The 16,094-nt window shown below is 32.8% G+C and overlaps 1 protein-coding gene across 1 annotated transcript in view; it reads right to left on the bottom strand.

Annotated features, from left to right (window-relative positions):
• The window catches only part of PHYHIPL (phytanoyl-CoA 2-hydroxylase interacting protein like), a 71,758-nt gene that overhangs the window by 10,579 nt on the left and 45,085 nt on the right, over nt 1-16,094 (bottom strand). The window contains exons 2-3 of the mRNA XM_003928705.4: nt 2,533-2,729; nt 378-552 (exon numbers count right to left, since the gene is read on the bottom strand). Of these exons, the coding sequence (XP_003928754.1) occupies nt 378-552; nt 2,533-2,729 (372 nt within the window). The remainder of the gene's footprint in view (nt 1-377; nt 553-2,532; nt 2,730-16,094) is intronic.

The raw sequence follows: 16,094 nt of genomic DNA, 5'->3' as shown, positions 1-16,094 counted from the left end.
TATGTTGGTGAAAATAAAAAAAAAAGAAGAAGAAGAAAGCTCTGTCTCTCTCAAAATGAAGCTAAAAAATACGCTGAGTATATTTTCAAACTGCATCCATTTTTATTTGCATAGCTTTAATCTTGAAAAAAATCAAACTATGGATATAGGAAAAAAAAGTGATTTGAAGCCATTACTCAGATTTTTCTACTGAGAACTTCAGCTTCCTCCAATCAATACAACATTGTTTATTCTCTTACACAATGCTACTGACAACACAAAAAATGACCAATGTCATATGTATCACCTTATAATTACAAAAGAGAAATATTTTTCTATAATTAACTTCCCCAGAAAAATTAAAGTTTTTTTCCTATATTTGTACCTAGTTCTCTTACCTGCGGTGCAGAATTCTATAATTTCACTCCATTCAGACACAACATAATCACCATCAACTTGTTTTGAGGCAGTCTGAACTGCCACTGTATATTCAGTTCTTGGGCTTAAAAACCAGTGTCCACGGACAGTCATAGGCAAGGGAACAGCTTTTGCCACCAATTTTGTGGGAACATCCTAGGAAGGAAAGAAGGAAGAGAAAGAGAAAAATGAGGGGAGATAAAGAGGGAGAAAAAAAGAAGGAAGAAAAGGGAGAAGGAAGGAAAAAGGGAAGGAGGGGAGAGGAAGAAGTTAATTTACCAGTATAACTTTAATCAACTGTAAACAATAGAGAAGAACTTATTAAATTCCTGACAATAGAATTTTACTGCATAAAAATACCTAACAATTATTATATATATACATAAATCTCTTATTTGCCATATGCAAAAACTAAGGCCCAACTTTATTAAGAGACATGCTCAAGGTCATGCAGCTTGTTAGTGACATAAATGTACTTGGATTCCAGTTTTCATGATTTCTAGTATGGTGTTCTTTTCTGTACACTATAAGCTCCTCAAAATGCAACATTCTCATAATGGCAAAACTTTAAAAAACAGAGACATAAAAGATAAAATTTAATGGTATTAAAAATTTTCAATAGTATTAAATATTTCAATAATTCAATATAAATATAAATAATTCACTATTATTAAATATTTGCTTAATTTATACTACCCAATATTTTAGTAATGCTGCCCATTACTTGATATTTTATAACTTACAGGAGAAAACACTAAAAATATGAATTTTTGCTTCATCTTCATTCAAATATAGAGTCTATGTGTCACAGAAAAGTTTAGGCATTTCTAAACAATGATTAGTAAGGTGATTAATTAAACCTGCTAGTTGAATATTCAATACATTTCCAAGAAGATGGAATTCCAACTGAAGAGTGAAAAAAAGGTATCAAATCTTGAAAAACGCATCATTTAATGTTTAAAATTTAAGAGATTTCAGAGCTACATCAACAAGGCAAATGTCAGCAAAGAGAACATCCATCACTAGAGAGCACAATCAGAATTAGGAACTCAGGAAAAATAATGACTGTTAATCTGGTTCTCTCTTTCACATTTATCTGTAGTATGTATGATCCTCAGTTATCTTTAGTATGTATAATTGCACATCTAATAAAAACAAAATTTCTAGGTAAGATAAGACAGTTCCCAAGTATCTAACAAGTTAAAACTTGGTATCAATATTAAAAAAATAGATGAGATTTTCATCATCAGTGAAAACACTGCAACTTAAGAAAGAATGCTTAAAGCAGATAACTTATCTTCTTTATAGATACTTCTGGAGAAAGAGATATATCACAAAAGATATATGGCATGTGAATAGGTATCAGAATTATATGCCTAAAAACATGTAAATGTTAATAATTTTCATTCTCAAAACTAAAAAGCAAAAGACAAAAAATTCATTATCAAAACAAAAACCTAAAAGCAAAAGACAGCTGACTACCTAAAGCAATTTTCAGCTCTAAAGTGTTTTTAAAATATCTGAAGTTTATAAGCTGCATCAGATTCCTCATTTGGCAGTTATAGAAAAAAATGTATGCTTCATTGGAAAACTATGCACTGCCTGTAGCACCCTCTTCTGGCTATCTGTTTCTGTTATGGAAGCCATTTTACAATTCTGTACTTTGTAGAAACCGATAACAATTCAGTTCTTCTTGTCTAAATATACACAAATAAATTATGTTCAGTGGAGGACAGCCCTCTTTTTTACCCCTCCCATGAGAACTTTCACACCAGTTTATACCTGGATCTACAAATAAGCCCTTTATTTGGATTACTCTTTGAACTGGTTATAGCACCGCATCGGTTTTCTCATTAATTAGTTAAATAAAATATTTAACGTAAAATAATTTATATCTAGATGATAGTCATGATTTTACCTTTTTTGAAAATTATCTTTTAACAATAAACATGGCATTTCCTTTCTTATAAAACTTCTTAGAATGACAGGGTTTTAAAATTACATAAAATTTTTATTTTTTTCAAAGTCAAGTACATCACATAAGCCATTAGTAGGCTATTATTCATTCTTTTAAAATGTCCTCATACTTAGAAAGTTTTAAGATGCAAATGAGCATGAGTATTTGTTAAATTTTACCTTGTGTTTAAATTTATTAGAGTTCTTGTTCTCTTTCTTATTGAGGTCAATGAAATAGTGTGTAATGCGATCCTTTGATTTTGAATCCATTTCCCATGAAATCTTGAATGAGTCACAGGTAATATTGCTTATTTTGATGTTATGTGGTACAGGAAGTTCTTCCATCTCTGCAATGCCACTGTCTTGTGATTTATTCCCTGCAGGAAAACAATGTACAGGAAGGTAATTTCCAATTAATGGATTTTCCAGTTTGCAAGGTTGTTAGCTGAGTACCTATTTCTGAAATCATTAGTGAATCTGAGATTTCATTTTGTTCATGAAGTAATTTGAGTATCCATGGTGGTAAAGAATGTTTATAAGGTCATGTTACTAATAAAAAGCAGAGAGGACTTAGTCCTTATCATCTTTACATTTCCCATTTACTTTTCCAATTTGTTTTCACAGAGTGAAAACAAAAACACGATCCACTAAACTGGTTAGGTTCCCTCTAAAAAGCCTCAAGAACCTAATTTTCTACATGACCAATCAACTTTTCTCTAAAGTAATATCAGGGATTTTAAGCCAGATAATTTCATAGAAATGTTGATAATGAAAGTGTCCATCCAAATGAAGGAAGCATTTCTTTAAAAGTCCATGACCTAGCGGTGACAGTCTATAAAAATTACCCCTCCTCTTGCATTTTGGAAGCATTATATAAAGAAATAGCATGTAATGGTTATATTACATATACAAATAATACTGAAGACCATTCACTTACAAGTTACTATGTCAAGGATAACTCTAGAAATCTTTTATCTATGGAATCTTAATGAATTTATTTTTAAGAGCTGAAACAACAAATAAGGCCAAAAGAAAAAAGATGACTGCCATAGCGATTGATATTAAAATCTTGAATAATTGATATGACACCTGGTTACTTTAAAGATTATCTCTATACTTGCACTTAGAGAAAATGCTAACAATTTGGCTAACAGTATCAAGCAGGATTCGATGGAACATAGGACAAGAAGAAAAAGACATGCCAAATTTATTTTATATATAAAAAAGACATACTAGAATCAAATTTTACTCTGTTTTTTTATATGTTCCCCTTCCCCAGGCCAATATAATGTTCAATGCCTCAAAAGAGAAAAACAATTGTTATTCAAGTAAGAAAAAAATGGTAGGCCATAAATCAGTTACTTAACTTGTTCCTTAAATAATAAAATGTTGATCAACAAAAAACAACAATGAATGTCACCTTGTGGCAATACTTTCCATTTCCAGATTAGATTGTTCTCTCCTCCCCCACATTTCCATGCCAGTCATTGATATAAACCTTTTGACAATTTCCAACTTCATTAAATCTTTGACCCATGTTGTCTCATTTCAAGCTGCATTATAGCCAGAGGAACCCAAAGGCAATCGAAAACTAATTTCAAAATAACTTAAGTTCTTTGATTTTACTTCTTGAGCAATACTTTTAAAAATTCTTCTTTCTCCTCCTATGTACTTTCTTCACAGTCCAGTTTCTCCACATTCCCTCTCTACAAAACTCCCAGAAAAATTACTTCTCCACCTTTACTTTCCTTCCCATCAGATTGCATAGAATCCCCAAATTACTTCTAGCCTAAAGCTTTTCAAATGTTAAGAGCAGGGAAGAAATCAAGTGAAATCCTTATAATGAATGGCCTTGGGAAAGGAAAAGGCAAAAAACACTCAAACATTAGCATTTAGTAATTTTGTACTATTTTGAAAAGCTCACATTTCAACCCATTAGTCTGTTCCACTTGTCTTTAAAACATCAGTAATATTAATGAAAAACGTTCTGAACTCCAATAATAGAAATTTTTGTAGAACTCATCTGCATTTTAACTATGTCCATATAATTTCACAACTGAGTGAAAACATAATTACAATTGTTATTTAGGATCATGTAGAGAAAAATAAAGCTATTTTGCATTTGATTCAATTTAATAAAAACACAACTTCAATATAGGAACACTAAGATACTATTAATATATTTTGCATTTAAACTTTCACTATTGTTATCTTCTTCAAAGTCACAAATGATTATTTCACAGAACATAATTCCTTTTTAAAAAATTTTTCCAATTGTTACAATTTGAGAGAAAAAATGTTACTTTTATTATAAGTGAAAAAACTTTGCTCAAATTATATTTTTCCTATGCAGAATGACATAAAGCTCAAGCCTAGAAAAGAATTAGTTATATTAAAAATCTTCACTTTCAAGCTACTCATCACAAAACTACTAGATTAACTAGTTCTTAACAAACAACTAGATTAACTTCTATGTGACTTTCTTACCTAGGTAGGCCAGGTAAAAATTTAATTTAGATAAATCTTACAAGTTCACAGGTAACTTTCTTCTTCTTCACTCTCTGTGAATCAATTTTTAACTGACTGAGATTTTGAGATAAGTGATGGAAGGCAATGATTCTGTCTCTAAAAACTGATGAATAACAGTTATCCACATGACACTAATAACATCAGTAACCAGCCAGTACTATCTCAGTCCTGTCAAGCATACTTCCACAAGTAGCTTCTTTTCCTACAGGCGTCCCCAAACTTTTTACACAGGGGGCCAGTTCACTGTCCCTCAGACCGTTGGAGGGCTACCACATACTGTGCTTCTCTCACTGACCACCAATGAAAGATGTGCCCCTTCCTGAAGTGCGGCAGGGGGGCCGGATAAATGGCCTCAGGGGGCCACATGCGGCCCGCGGGCTGTAGTTTGGGGACGCCTGCTAGTAAGACTTCATCTTACAGCCGATTCTAGCTATGTTTCTCTACATGCCAATTGATTCTAACATCTATGGTTACATTGTGGATTGGCTAAATTGAATGCAGAATGAATAAATGGTTTCATGTACTTTTGTTTATCCAAAACATGAAAGTTGCTTTTGAGAACAAACATTTCAAAAGCAGTTTCTAATGACAGCAACTATTGAAATGCAAGCTGAAAACAATGCCAAATTACACTAATACTTTTTATGTACAGCTCTCTTCTCATTGAACTTGTTACCTTACAAAAGAATGACCAAACTTTTGTTAAAAAAAACAGCTTTATTGGGATATAATTCATATACTATATAATTCACTCATTCAAAGTATACAATTCAATGGTTTTTAGTGGATTCAAACTTGCGCATCCACACTTAAAAGAAGAACATTTTCTTTACCCCAAAATAAAACCTCATGCACCTAAGCCATCATCCCTCCCACTTTGCCCACATACACACTTAACCCCTCCCTTCAGCCCTAGACAAATAAAAAATTTATTTTCTGTCTCCATAGATTTGACTATTTTGTACATTTCACATTAGATAATATCATACAATATGTGGCCCTTTGTGACTAGCTTCTTCATATAGCATAATGTTTTTAAGCTTCATTCATGTTGTGCCGGTACTTCACTTCTTTTTATTGCACCACAATATTCCACTGTATGCATACACCATTCATCAGCTGATAGACATTGGGTTGTGTCCACTTTGGGGCTATTCTAAATAAAACTACTATGAACATTTGTGAATCAATTTTTGTGCCAACATGTATTTCCATTTCTCTTAGGTATATACCTAAGAGTGGAACTGCTGTGTCATATAATAATTTCTATGTTTAACTTAGGAACTATTATCTATCATTTTTTATTAAAAAGGTATCATAGTGGTTGTGTAGTGGTATCTCATTGTGGTTTTAATTTGCATTTCTCTGATAGCGAATGGTGTTGGAAGTCTTTTCATGTGTTTATTGGCTATTTGTATATCTTCTTTGGAGAAATGTTTATTCAGATCCATTGCCCCTTTTTAAAAACTGAGTTGTCTTCTTATGACTGAGTTGTAATGGTCCTTTATCATCTAGATACAAGTCTATTATCAGATATATGATTTGCAAAAATGTTCTCTCATTCTGTGTTTTTTTTTTTTTTGCTTTTTTAAAGCACAAAAAATTATTTTGACCAAGTCCAATTTATCTATTTTTCTTTTGTTCCTCATACTTTTGGGCTTATATTTTAAGAAAACACTGCCTACCCCAAGGTCATGAAGATTTATTTTCTTCTAAGAGTCTTATAGTTTTAATTGTTACATTTAGGTTTTTGATCCATTCTGAGTTAATTTTTGTATATGATGTGAGGTAGGGGTCCAACTTCATTGTTTTTCATATGACTATGTTGCTATCTCGGCATTGTTGAAAAGATAATATTCTTTTCTTATTTAATTGCTTTGGTACCCTTGCCAAAGTCAACTGGCCATAAATAAATGATTTATTTCAAACTCACAATTATATTCCACTGATCTCTAACCCTAATTCCAGTACTGCACCATCTTGATTACTGGACGATTGTAGTAAGTTCTGAAATCAAGAAGGGTGAGTCCTGGAACTATGTTCTTCTTTTCAAGAAAAGAACATTTTGGTTATTCTGGGTCCCTTGAATTTCCATATGAATTTTAGAATCAGCTTGTCAGTTTCTGCAAAGAAGTTAGATGGAATTTTGCTAGAGTTTGAGTTGAACCTATAAATAAATGCCCTAAATAAACAAGAGTGTTTAAGAAGAAAGTAAATTCACATTATCAATGAAGAGTTCACTGTAGATTAATTCCCTTTTAAATGTCTTTCTACTGTGGAAGTTTACAAGCATGCATCAAGTAGACAAAACAATACAATGAATCCCCATGTATCTATCACCAAACTTTAAAAAACATCAACAGTTTGCCACTTTTGTTTCATTTATTTGCTATCTGGTTTTGAATTCATTCTCTTTTTCTTAGATAAATTTTATTGTGATATAATTTCAGACTTACAAAAAGGTTGTAAGACTAGTACTAAGAGCTCCCATATACCCTTTACCCAGCTTCTCTAGTTGGTAACGTTTTATCAAATTTTCTCTATTACCTTCTCTGTCTCTCCCCCGCCACCTCTTTCTTTCTTTCTCTCCACACATACACATATACATTTGCTTCGGAGCCATTTGAGAGTAAACTGTCAAGAGGATGGTCCTTTATTACTAAACACTATAATGTGTATTTTATTAGAAAGATAATCTCTTACACAACCAAAGTACAAGGATCAAAATCAGAAAATTACTATCACCCTATCATTTAATCTATGGACCTCATATTTCACTATTTGTTTTAAAAAAATCTGTATAGCAGCAAAAACGAAGTCCCAAAACTTTGTGGTCACAGGATGTAATTTAGCCATCATGGCTTGTTTGATCTGGAATAGTTCTTTAGTCTGTGTTTGTCTTCTATCTTTGAAAATAATTTTGTAGAATGTTCCTCCATTTGAATTTGTCTGATGTTACCTCATCATTGGGATTTTTCTTCTTTTGGCAGAAATACCATAGACATAATGTTGTGTATGTGATAACTGGTTTGCTCCATTACTGGTGAAGTTAATGTTCATCACTTGGCTAAGGTAGTGTCTACAAGGTTCCTCTATTTTTCCCTTTGTAATTAATCAGCATTTTGTGGGGAGATATTCTGAGACTGTAAACGTCTGGTTTCACAACAAACTTTACCCTACTAATTATAGTATCTACTGATGATTCTTCCTTGAATCAATTATAAACTTGCCAAATGGTGATATTCTATCATACTATCTACATTTATTACTTGTGGTCCCCTATAAGAAAGAACTCCATTTTTTATAACACTAGAGGCTCAGGTATTCTATTATTAAATGGGTTATAATGTGGGTTTGAATGTTTGTGTCCCCTCCAAAATTCATGTTGAAACTTAATCCCCAATGCAGTAGCATTAAGAAGTGGAGTCGTTAGGTAGTGACTGATCATGAGGGCTCCTCTTTAGTGAAAGGGATTAAGTCCTTTATAAAAGAGTCTTCACATACAGCTTAGTCCTTTTTGCCCGGACCACCTTCTACCATCCAGCAAGGTGACATCTTGAAGCAGAGAGCAGCCCCATATAAAAATCTGCTCACATTTTGACCCTGGATTGGAACTCTTAGAAATAAATGCCTATTATTTGTAAATTATTCAGCTTCATGTATATTTTTATATCTGCACAAATGAACTAAGATAATCTGTTACTATTATTTATTGTGTTGCTCAACTTGTTTCACATTTGGCCAATATAAGCCCTTCAAGCCAGTTCCTTCTGGCATGTCCCTGTCTTATTTGAGCACTTGCTTACTTTCTTCCATTAACAAGGTGTTTTAGCCTTATTTTATAGTTTCATATCCCAGCCTTGGAATATGTTTTCTCTAAGGAGCTGAGCCCTAATTTTAGCAGAGGATGGCATTTAGAGACTAATACCTAAGTACTAGGTGTGCTCATTACTGTTAAGAGTGTCATTGCTTCTAGCGAACCTCTCAATGGCTACAAGAGATAGGAAATACATGCATATGTGTGCATATTTACATCTATATTTCTACACTTACATATAACTACACCACAGGTTTATAATGTTACGTCCAATTCTAATCCAACATCACAGGGTTCACTCCAGTTTTCCCCTTTACCATCTGTATAACTACATACAGGTTAAGTATACCTTATCCAAAGTGCTTGGGACCAGAACTGTTAACAAATTTCAATTTTTGTTCATATTTTGGAATATTGGCAGTTTTAGAAATGCCAATCTGAAACCTGAAACCTGAAAGGCTCCAATGAATATTGCCTTTGAGTGTCATGTGAGCATTCAAAAGTTTTGGATTTTGGAGCATTTCAGATTTTTAATTTTCAAATTAGAGATACTCTGAACCTGTACTTCAACAGTGAGAAACCGACTCTCATTATTTATAATATATTTACTTATTTGCTCAATATAGCATACACTAAGGCAGTTTCTGAATTGCTTATTCATTCCACTATGGAAAACCTATTAACTATTTCAACATTTACTTACAGTTCTTTTTGTCTTTAGTCTGAGAGTTTAACCAGTAACAAATCCCATAGTTTCTGGCCTTCATTTGTTTCCATTGCCTTTTTTTTTTTTTTTTTTTTTTTTTTTTTTTTTTTTTTAAAGACCTCAGAATCCTGTTATGTTACTTAGGCTTAGTATTTTTTTATATTTTCTACTGCTTTAATTTCTTTTTTGATCTTTATTATTTCCATTCTGGTGTTTTATTTTGGAAATTATATAGTTGTTTTCCCTAGTATTTATAATAGAAATTTATTTCATGTGTTTCTACTGTTTTTGCCCCCCATTGGTAATAAATGTTTAAACCTATCCTCTTTCTCTGACCAGTACTTTAAGCATATCTTAGATTCTGATATGTAGGGTTTTCATAACTTTTTAAAAAGAATTTCTGTAATTTCAGTTTTGTTTCCTCTTATACTCAAGAGCTTATTATATAACTTTTTCCCCCAAGGTGGAAATACATTTTAATTTTTTTATTTTGTTATCAATTTCTAGCTTTACTTATTGCATATTATCAAAGTATTGTCTGTAATTGTTCTACTTTATGAAATTTACTGATGTGTTGTGAATTAATATTTATTTTTGTGAATGTTCCATATGTGGTACATTCTCTACTATCAGGGATTAAATATATAGGTATAAATGTAGATATAGATGTAGATAGATTTATAAGATCTATCGATTATATTCTTTAGTATGTTTTCCTTATTTTTGTCCATTTTATCTGTCTCAGGCTGAAAGTGGTGTGTTAAATCTTTTATCACCATGGTACTTGAATATCATGTGTTCTTCCATCTCTTACAGCTTCTGCTTTTAAATGTGAGCGCTTTATAACTTGGCTCATAAATATTAAGTGCTATACTTTCACTGTGAATTATGGCTTTTATCATTTAAAAGTGTCATTCTTTGTGTTTTTGGCTGGAATTCTTGTCTGGTTATAAGGATGGCAACTCCTGATTGCTTATTATTTCTATTTGTCTTGCATAGCTTCTCCCCTTATTTTTAGCCTTCTGAATCACTACATTTTAGGTATCTCTCTTTTACAGAGCAAATAGTTGGATTTTTGTCCTTGAGAGCCAAATTTAAAAATATTTTTTCTACTTATAACAGGTGAATTCAACCTATTAACATTTACTAATGTAACTGATAAGTTTGATCTCAAATGTATAATATTACTTTATGTTTCAATTAGTATATGCATTATGTTGTGCTTGCGTGTCTTTCTCTATATGGGTTTTCTTTAGTTTATTTTTCTCTTAATTTCTTTTAGTATTTAGGAAAAAATGTGTTTTTCTTCTAATGTTTTCCATTGTATTTATGTATTTTTATAATGTGCTTAATCTCCTGCTTTCTTTTTTAACCCTTTACTGCCTGTTTTTTCAGCTGATAATGATAACCTTTGGCTTCCATCGATTGTTTATATATTAATGAATGAGCATATTTCAGTTTTCTCTTTTTCCCCTTTTCTCCCATTTCTTATATTTCATCTTTGCCAGAATATACTTTCATATGTTATTCTTCCTCCTTCATCATCTCCACCTTTTTTAGTATTGTATCTAAAATTAGAAATATTAAGTGCTCAATTAAATATATACAACTCACTCCTTGGTAGACTGCAAAAAAGGAGTTCATGGCTGCAGAATTCCTTGAGTTCTTGTCTCTTTAGCTACTCTATAGCTTTGATACTTGAAGTACATAATGGGTCAATATATACTTTCTTTCCTTGAGTTTCTTGAAAATGCTTCACCTTTGTTATTTTGCTTTTGTGTGTTTATTTTGAATAATATTTTATCAATCTAATTCTCTTGCTCTTATAAGTTTTTTGCTCCTTTAGGAAGCTCTAATCATTTTTTTCTTTATCATTAAAATCTAACAGTTTTAAATGTATATGCCTTGGAGTGGATTATTCTGTAAAGTTCTGTTGGATTAGTTGTAAATATTAGTTGTCTTTTGTGATCTCTTATATTTTTCTTTTTGTAAAAGAGTTTCCAATTAAATATATGTTGGATCTTATTTGCCTCTCATTTAAACCACTTTCTTACCAGCCTTTTTAACTTCCTTTATTATCCCATTTTCATTTGCTTGGTTGTTTTCCCACTTTTCTTTAATGCCTCTATTATGTTTTCATTCAAGCCTATTCTTCCTTCGAATCTTTGTAATTTCTAACATAATTTTTTCATCTGTATTTCCTGCCTTAGTTCAATCAATCTTTGTTTCATTTCTTCCTTTTCTCTTTAATTTCTGATTTTATTTTCCAAGTTTGAATCAGAGTGTTTTTTTCATATTCACAGGTGTTTAAGGATATTCAGAGTATTATAATATCTTGTTTACCTTTTTCTGCTTTCTTCTTCATTTACATAAAAGACTGCTGGCACAAAAGTAGTTGATGAGATTACTAGTTCAAGATTGCCCTCATCTGTCCGTGTAGTATAGTTTGTTTGTTTTTTTGTTTTTCAATGGATGGCGTTTTTTAAGGAGGTAGAAAAGGGATCATGTGTTCAATTTTAATTTTCTTTTGTCTTGAGAAACCTTACATTCTCCCCTCTTGCTTCCTTGACTCATTATCAAAGTTTCTGAATTGCATCTCCCCCTTTCTTTTCACACTCTTTACCCCAGAAGCACAGCAAGAATGAATCCTGTGTGTGCTTTTAAGTCTCTTCCTTATAGTCAGTGCTTTGGATAAACTTTTTTTTCTGAAGATGACTTTAATTCACTCCTAGACTCTTCATTCTCCTCATATTTTTTTGGCCCTGAAGTTTCTCTGGATCCTCCTCTCTCCTTCCATTTGCTCTAGGAATGAACTTTGGTTAGAGGTTCAAGAAATAGTTAAAACTTTTTTTTTAACTTATAGGTAATTTTAAAGTTGATAGTCTTAGTCTTATATTAAAGGTATATAATCTAAGTGACTGGTTTTTGTTAATCTCTATAATATCTGGATGATGGGTTGGTGACTTGGATGTAGGAGGCTGTCATTACCTCAGGTACTCAGAAATCAAATTCATTCACTGTTAAAACAGTTTTTACACTCGGTCAAATTTAATCATTGTTGAAAGGCATTTTTTTGTATTTTTAATTTGAGTAATATTTCCTGAAGACCACCTGCTGGCATTTATATGTTAAATCTAGGAAACCTTCCCCAGGATACTAAAGAATGTATACTCTCTCTTCTTAGAAGATTTTTAAATAAAATATCTACCTTGGATGATTTGTTGTTTGCTACTTGGAGCAGGTGTTTGAAGTAGGTGGCTTCTTACACTATGACAAAGAGTTCAGAGTTATAAAGCTGGTTGAGGATGTTTATCACTCTAATTAGCTTATGCATATATTTTCAAATTTACTTTTATCAATTATCACAAAAGTTTTATTAGGGACCAATTATTTACATATCAAAAGTAGACAATTGAAGAGGTGCAAACATGTATGAAGTAGCTCATGCCTCAAGGATATAAAATAGTAAAGAATGCAGAAGATGCCATAATAAAAGAAATCACAAAACCTAACTGAAAGACTAGGGTTATTAAGGAATATTAAGGAAATCAAGAAATACTTCAGAAAACAAGTGACGTTCTTCCTTGCAGGAGAAGTAAAATTTCAACAGGTGAAGACCAGTGGGAAAGTTGAGGACATGACACTCTAAATGGAGGCAAGAGAAAAAAAGCATTAAGGAACAGTGCATCTTGAGTTTAGCTCATTCAGCACATTGTATAGGGAGAAAGTACCAAGTGAGAATGCTAAAAAAAAAAAAGAAAAAAAAGACTAGAAATTTATCAAAAAACTTGAGAAATTATTTTTAAGAGAAAAAAAAGTAGTGTTTGATTTATATGGAGTTCAATAGTTACGTAAATTAAAAATAAAATTCTAAGGCCTAGCCAGGCATCTGAATGGACCCCTCCTCTCAGACAAGGGCATTCCAGAGTTAACCTGAAAATCTAGTTAAGGCCATAATGGAAGAGAGGGTGGAACATGCCTCATTATACCCCTCCAACATTAACATCAAAATAGACCTGATAAGAAACATTTATAATCTCTTTTCTCTGAAGCCTGTTACTTGATGGTTTCATCTGCACAATATAACTTTGGTCTCCACAACCCTTTAGTAACCCTGATATTTCCTTCTACTGATAACTCTTTCAATCAATTGCCAATCAGAAAATTTTTAAATCTACCTAGGACTTGGAAGCCCCCCTCCCTTTGAGTTGTCCTGCCCTTCCAGATCAAACCAATGTAAATATTACAGGTATTGATTGATGTATTGTCTCCGTAAAATGTATAAAAGCAAGCTGTATCCCAACCACCTTGGGCACATGTTGTCAGGACCTCCTGAGGTCACCAGGGCATCCTTAACCTTGGCGAAATAAACTTTCTGACTTCAAGATCTGTACCTTTTGGGTTCACAGGTACAAGTTTAAGATACAATTTCATCAAAATGTATCCTCTTACTCTCAGTTAGTTCAAATGTGATTTTTAAACATTTCGAGAAAGCAATTTTTGGCCGGGCTCAGTGCCTTGCACCTGTAATCTCAGGAATTTGGGAGATTGAGGAAGGCTGATTGCTTGAGCCCAAGAGTTCAAGACCAGCCTGAGCAACATGGGGAAACACTGTTTCTACAAGAAATGCAAAAAATTAGCCAGGTGTTGTGGCACATGCCTGTAGTCCCAGCTACCTGGTAGGCTGAGGTGGGAGAATCACCTGAGTCTAGGAGGTCAAGGGTACGGTGAGCTGTGATTGTGCCACTGCACTCCAGTCTGGGGGATAGAGTAAGACCTTGTCTAAAAAAAAAAAAAGAAAAAGCAATTTTTAAATATTGGTCAGTGTCCAGCATAAATCCATGTATTTAGGAAGATGGATGAGTACATAGCATAAGCTCTGTATCGAAAGGAACTTGAAAGGATCTATCACTAAAACATTTTAAGTGTACAAAAGGATAAGCCCATTTTACATCTACCTTCAAAATCACATACCTCAATCTATGCATATAAAAATCCAGTGTTGTTGTGGTGTTATGAATTTCTACGTATCAGTAAATTGTTGTCAATATTATTAAAGCAAACTAAATATGGCCTGAGAAAAACTCCATACTTCTATATTTGAGTCCTTGTGAATGAACTGAAAACTAACTTAATAGGTAGACAGGACTGAAAACCTAACTAGGAGTATGCATCTGTAACAGTCACTGAGTCTTGGCCAATCCCAGCAGCTGTATTTAAATCATTCACACACTGCTCAATGTTCAAACTGTTCAAATGCCGGGCAGTAACCAATCCAGTTGTTTCTGTACCTCACTTCTGATTTCTGTATGTCACTGTACCTCACTTCTGATTTCTGTATGTCACTTACCTTTTTTTGTCTATAAATTTCTGACTTACATGGTACCCGTGGGGACTCTCTGAATCTGCTGTGATTCTGGGGGCTGCCTGATTCATGAATCATTCATTGATCAATTTGGCTGAAGTTTTTCTTTAAAAAATAAATTCTGACACATGCACACATGTTCAATGCAGCACTGTTTATAATAGCAAAGACTTGGAACCAACCCAAATGCCCATCGATGATAGACTGGACAGGGAAAATGTAGCACATATACACCATGGAATACTATGCAGCCATAAAAAAGCGATGAGTTCATGTCCTTTGTAGGGACATGGATGAACCTGGAAATCATCATTCTCAGCAAACTGACACAGGAACAGAGAATCAAGCACTGCATATTCTCACTGATAGGTGGGTGTTGAACAATGAGATCACATGGACACGAAGGGGAACATCACACACTGGGGTCTGTTGGGGGGACTAGGGGTGGGACAGTGGGGGGTAGGGAGTTGGGGAGGGATAACATGGGGAGAAATGCCCAATATAGGTGATGGGGATGGAGGCAGCAAACCACCTGGCCATGTATGTACCTATGCAACAATCCTGCATGTTCTTTACATGTACCCCAGAACCTAAAATGCAATAAAATATGTATAATAAAATAAGTAAAGAAATAAATAATAAAAAGACAAAAATATATATATTCTATAAATTACCTATTCTGTAAGAAAGAGATTACTAAAACTTCCATTTTTCTTTATCTTAAGAATTAAAAAGTTGATTTTAAACACCACCAATTATTATTAAAATAGAATAATATTAGGGACATGTTACACAATGGAAATCATTCAATGTAATAATTTTTGTCTTGTTATTTATAGATGTATATATGTGTATTAACCTGGTGAATATACAATGCACACATATAACCACACAATATTTCTCTTTGAATAGCTTCACACTAAGACAAACTATTTAACTCTAAAAGTTCTTATTTTAACTAAATTCCTTAGAATCTAAGATTTGTAAAGTATTTATAACTCTAAGAAAGATAAATCAGTGAAAAAAAGTTACTTGGTTTTCAAGATTATTGCATGAAGTGTACACCTCAATTTGCTGAATCCGAAAAAGGAGTTTTATCTGAAATAATAATTAAAATAGTATTTTAATAAACTAGATGTGCTCTGGCAAATACTGCAATAGAACATCTAATTTATTGAAGTCTTCCTGTTTTCATCATATTCGGGGCACCATTCCTCCTTAGCACCACCAGTTTTGCCTTGAACACAATGAATAATTTTTCTTCTACATGATACCTTTAAGTGCTACAATAAAAGCCAACCTAAAATCTTAGTTACAGTAACTAA

The sequence above is a fragment of the Saimiri boliviensis genome, chromosome 12 (assembly GCF_048565385.1).
Source record: "Saimiri boliviensis isolate mSaiBol1 chromosome 12, mSaiBol1.pri, whole genome shotgun sequence".
Lineage (NCBI taxonomy): Eukaryota > Metazoa > Chordata > Mammalia > Primates > Cebidae > Saimiri > Saimiri boliviensis.
Note: the sequence above shows the minus strand (reverse complement) of the source record. Positions and strands in the feature narration are given on the sequence as shown.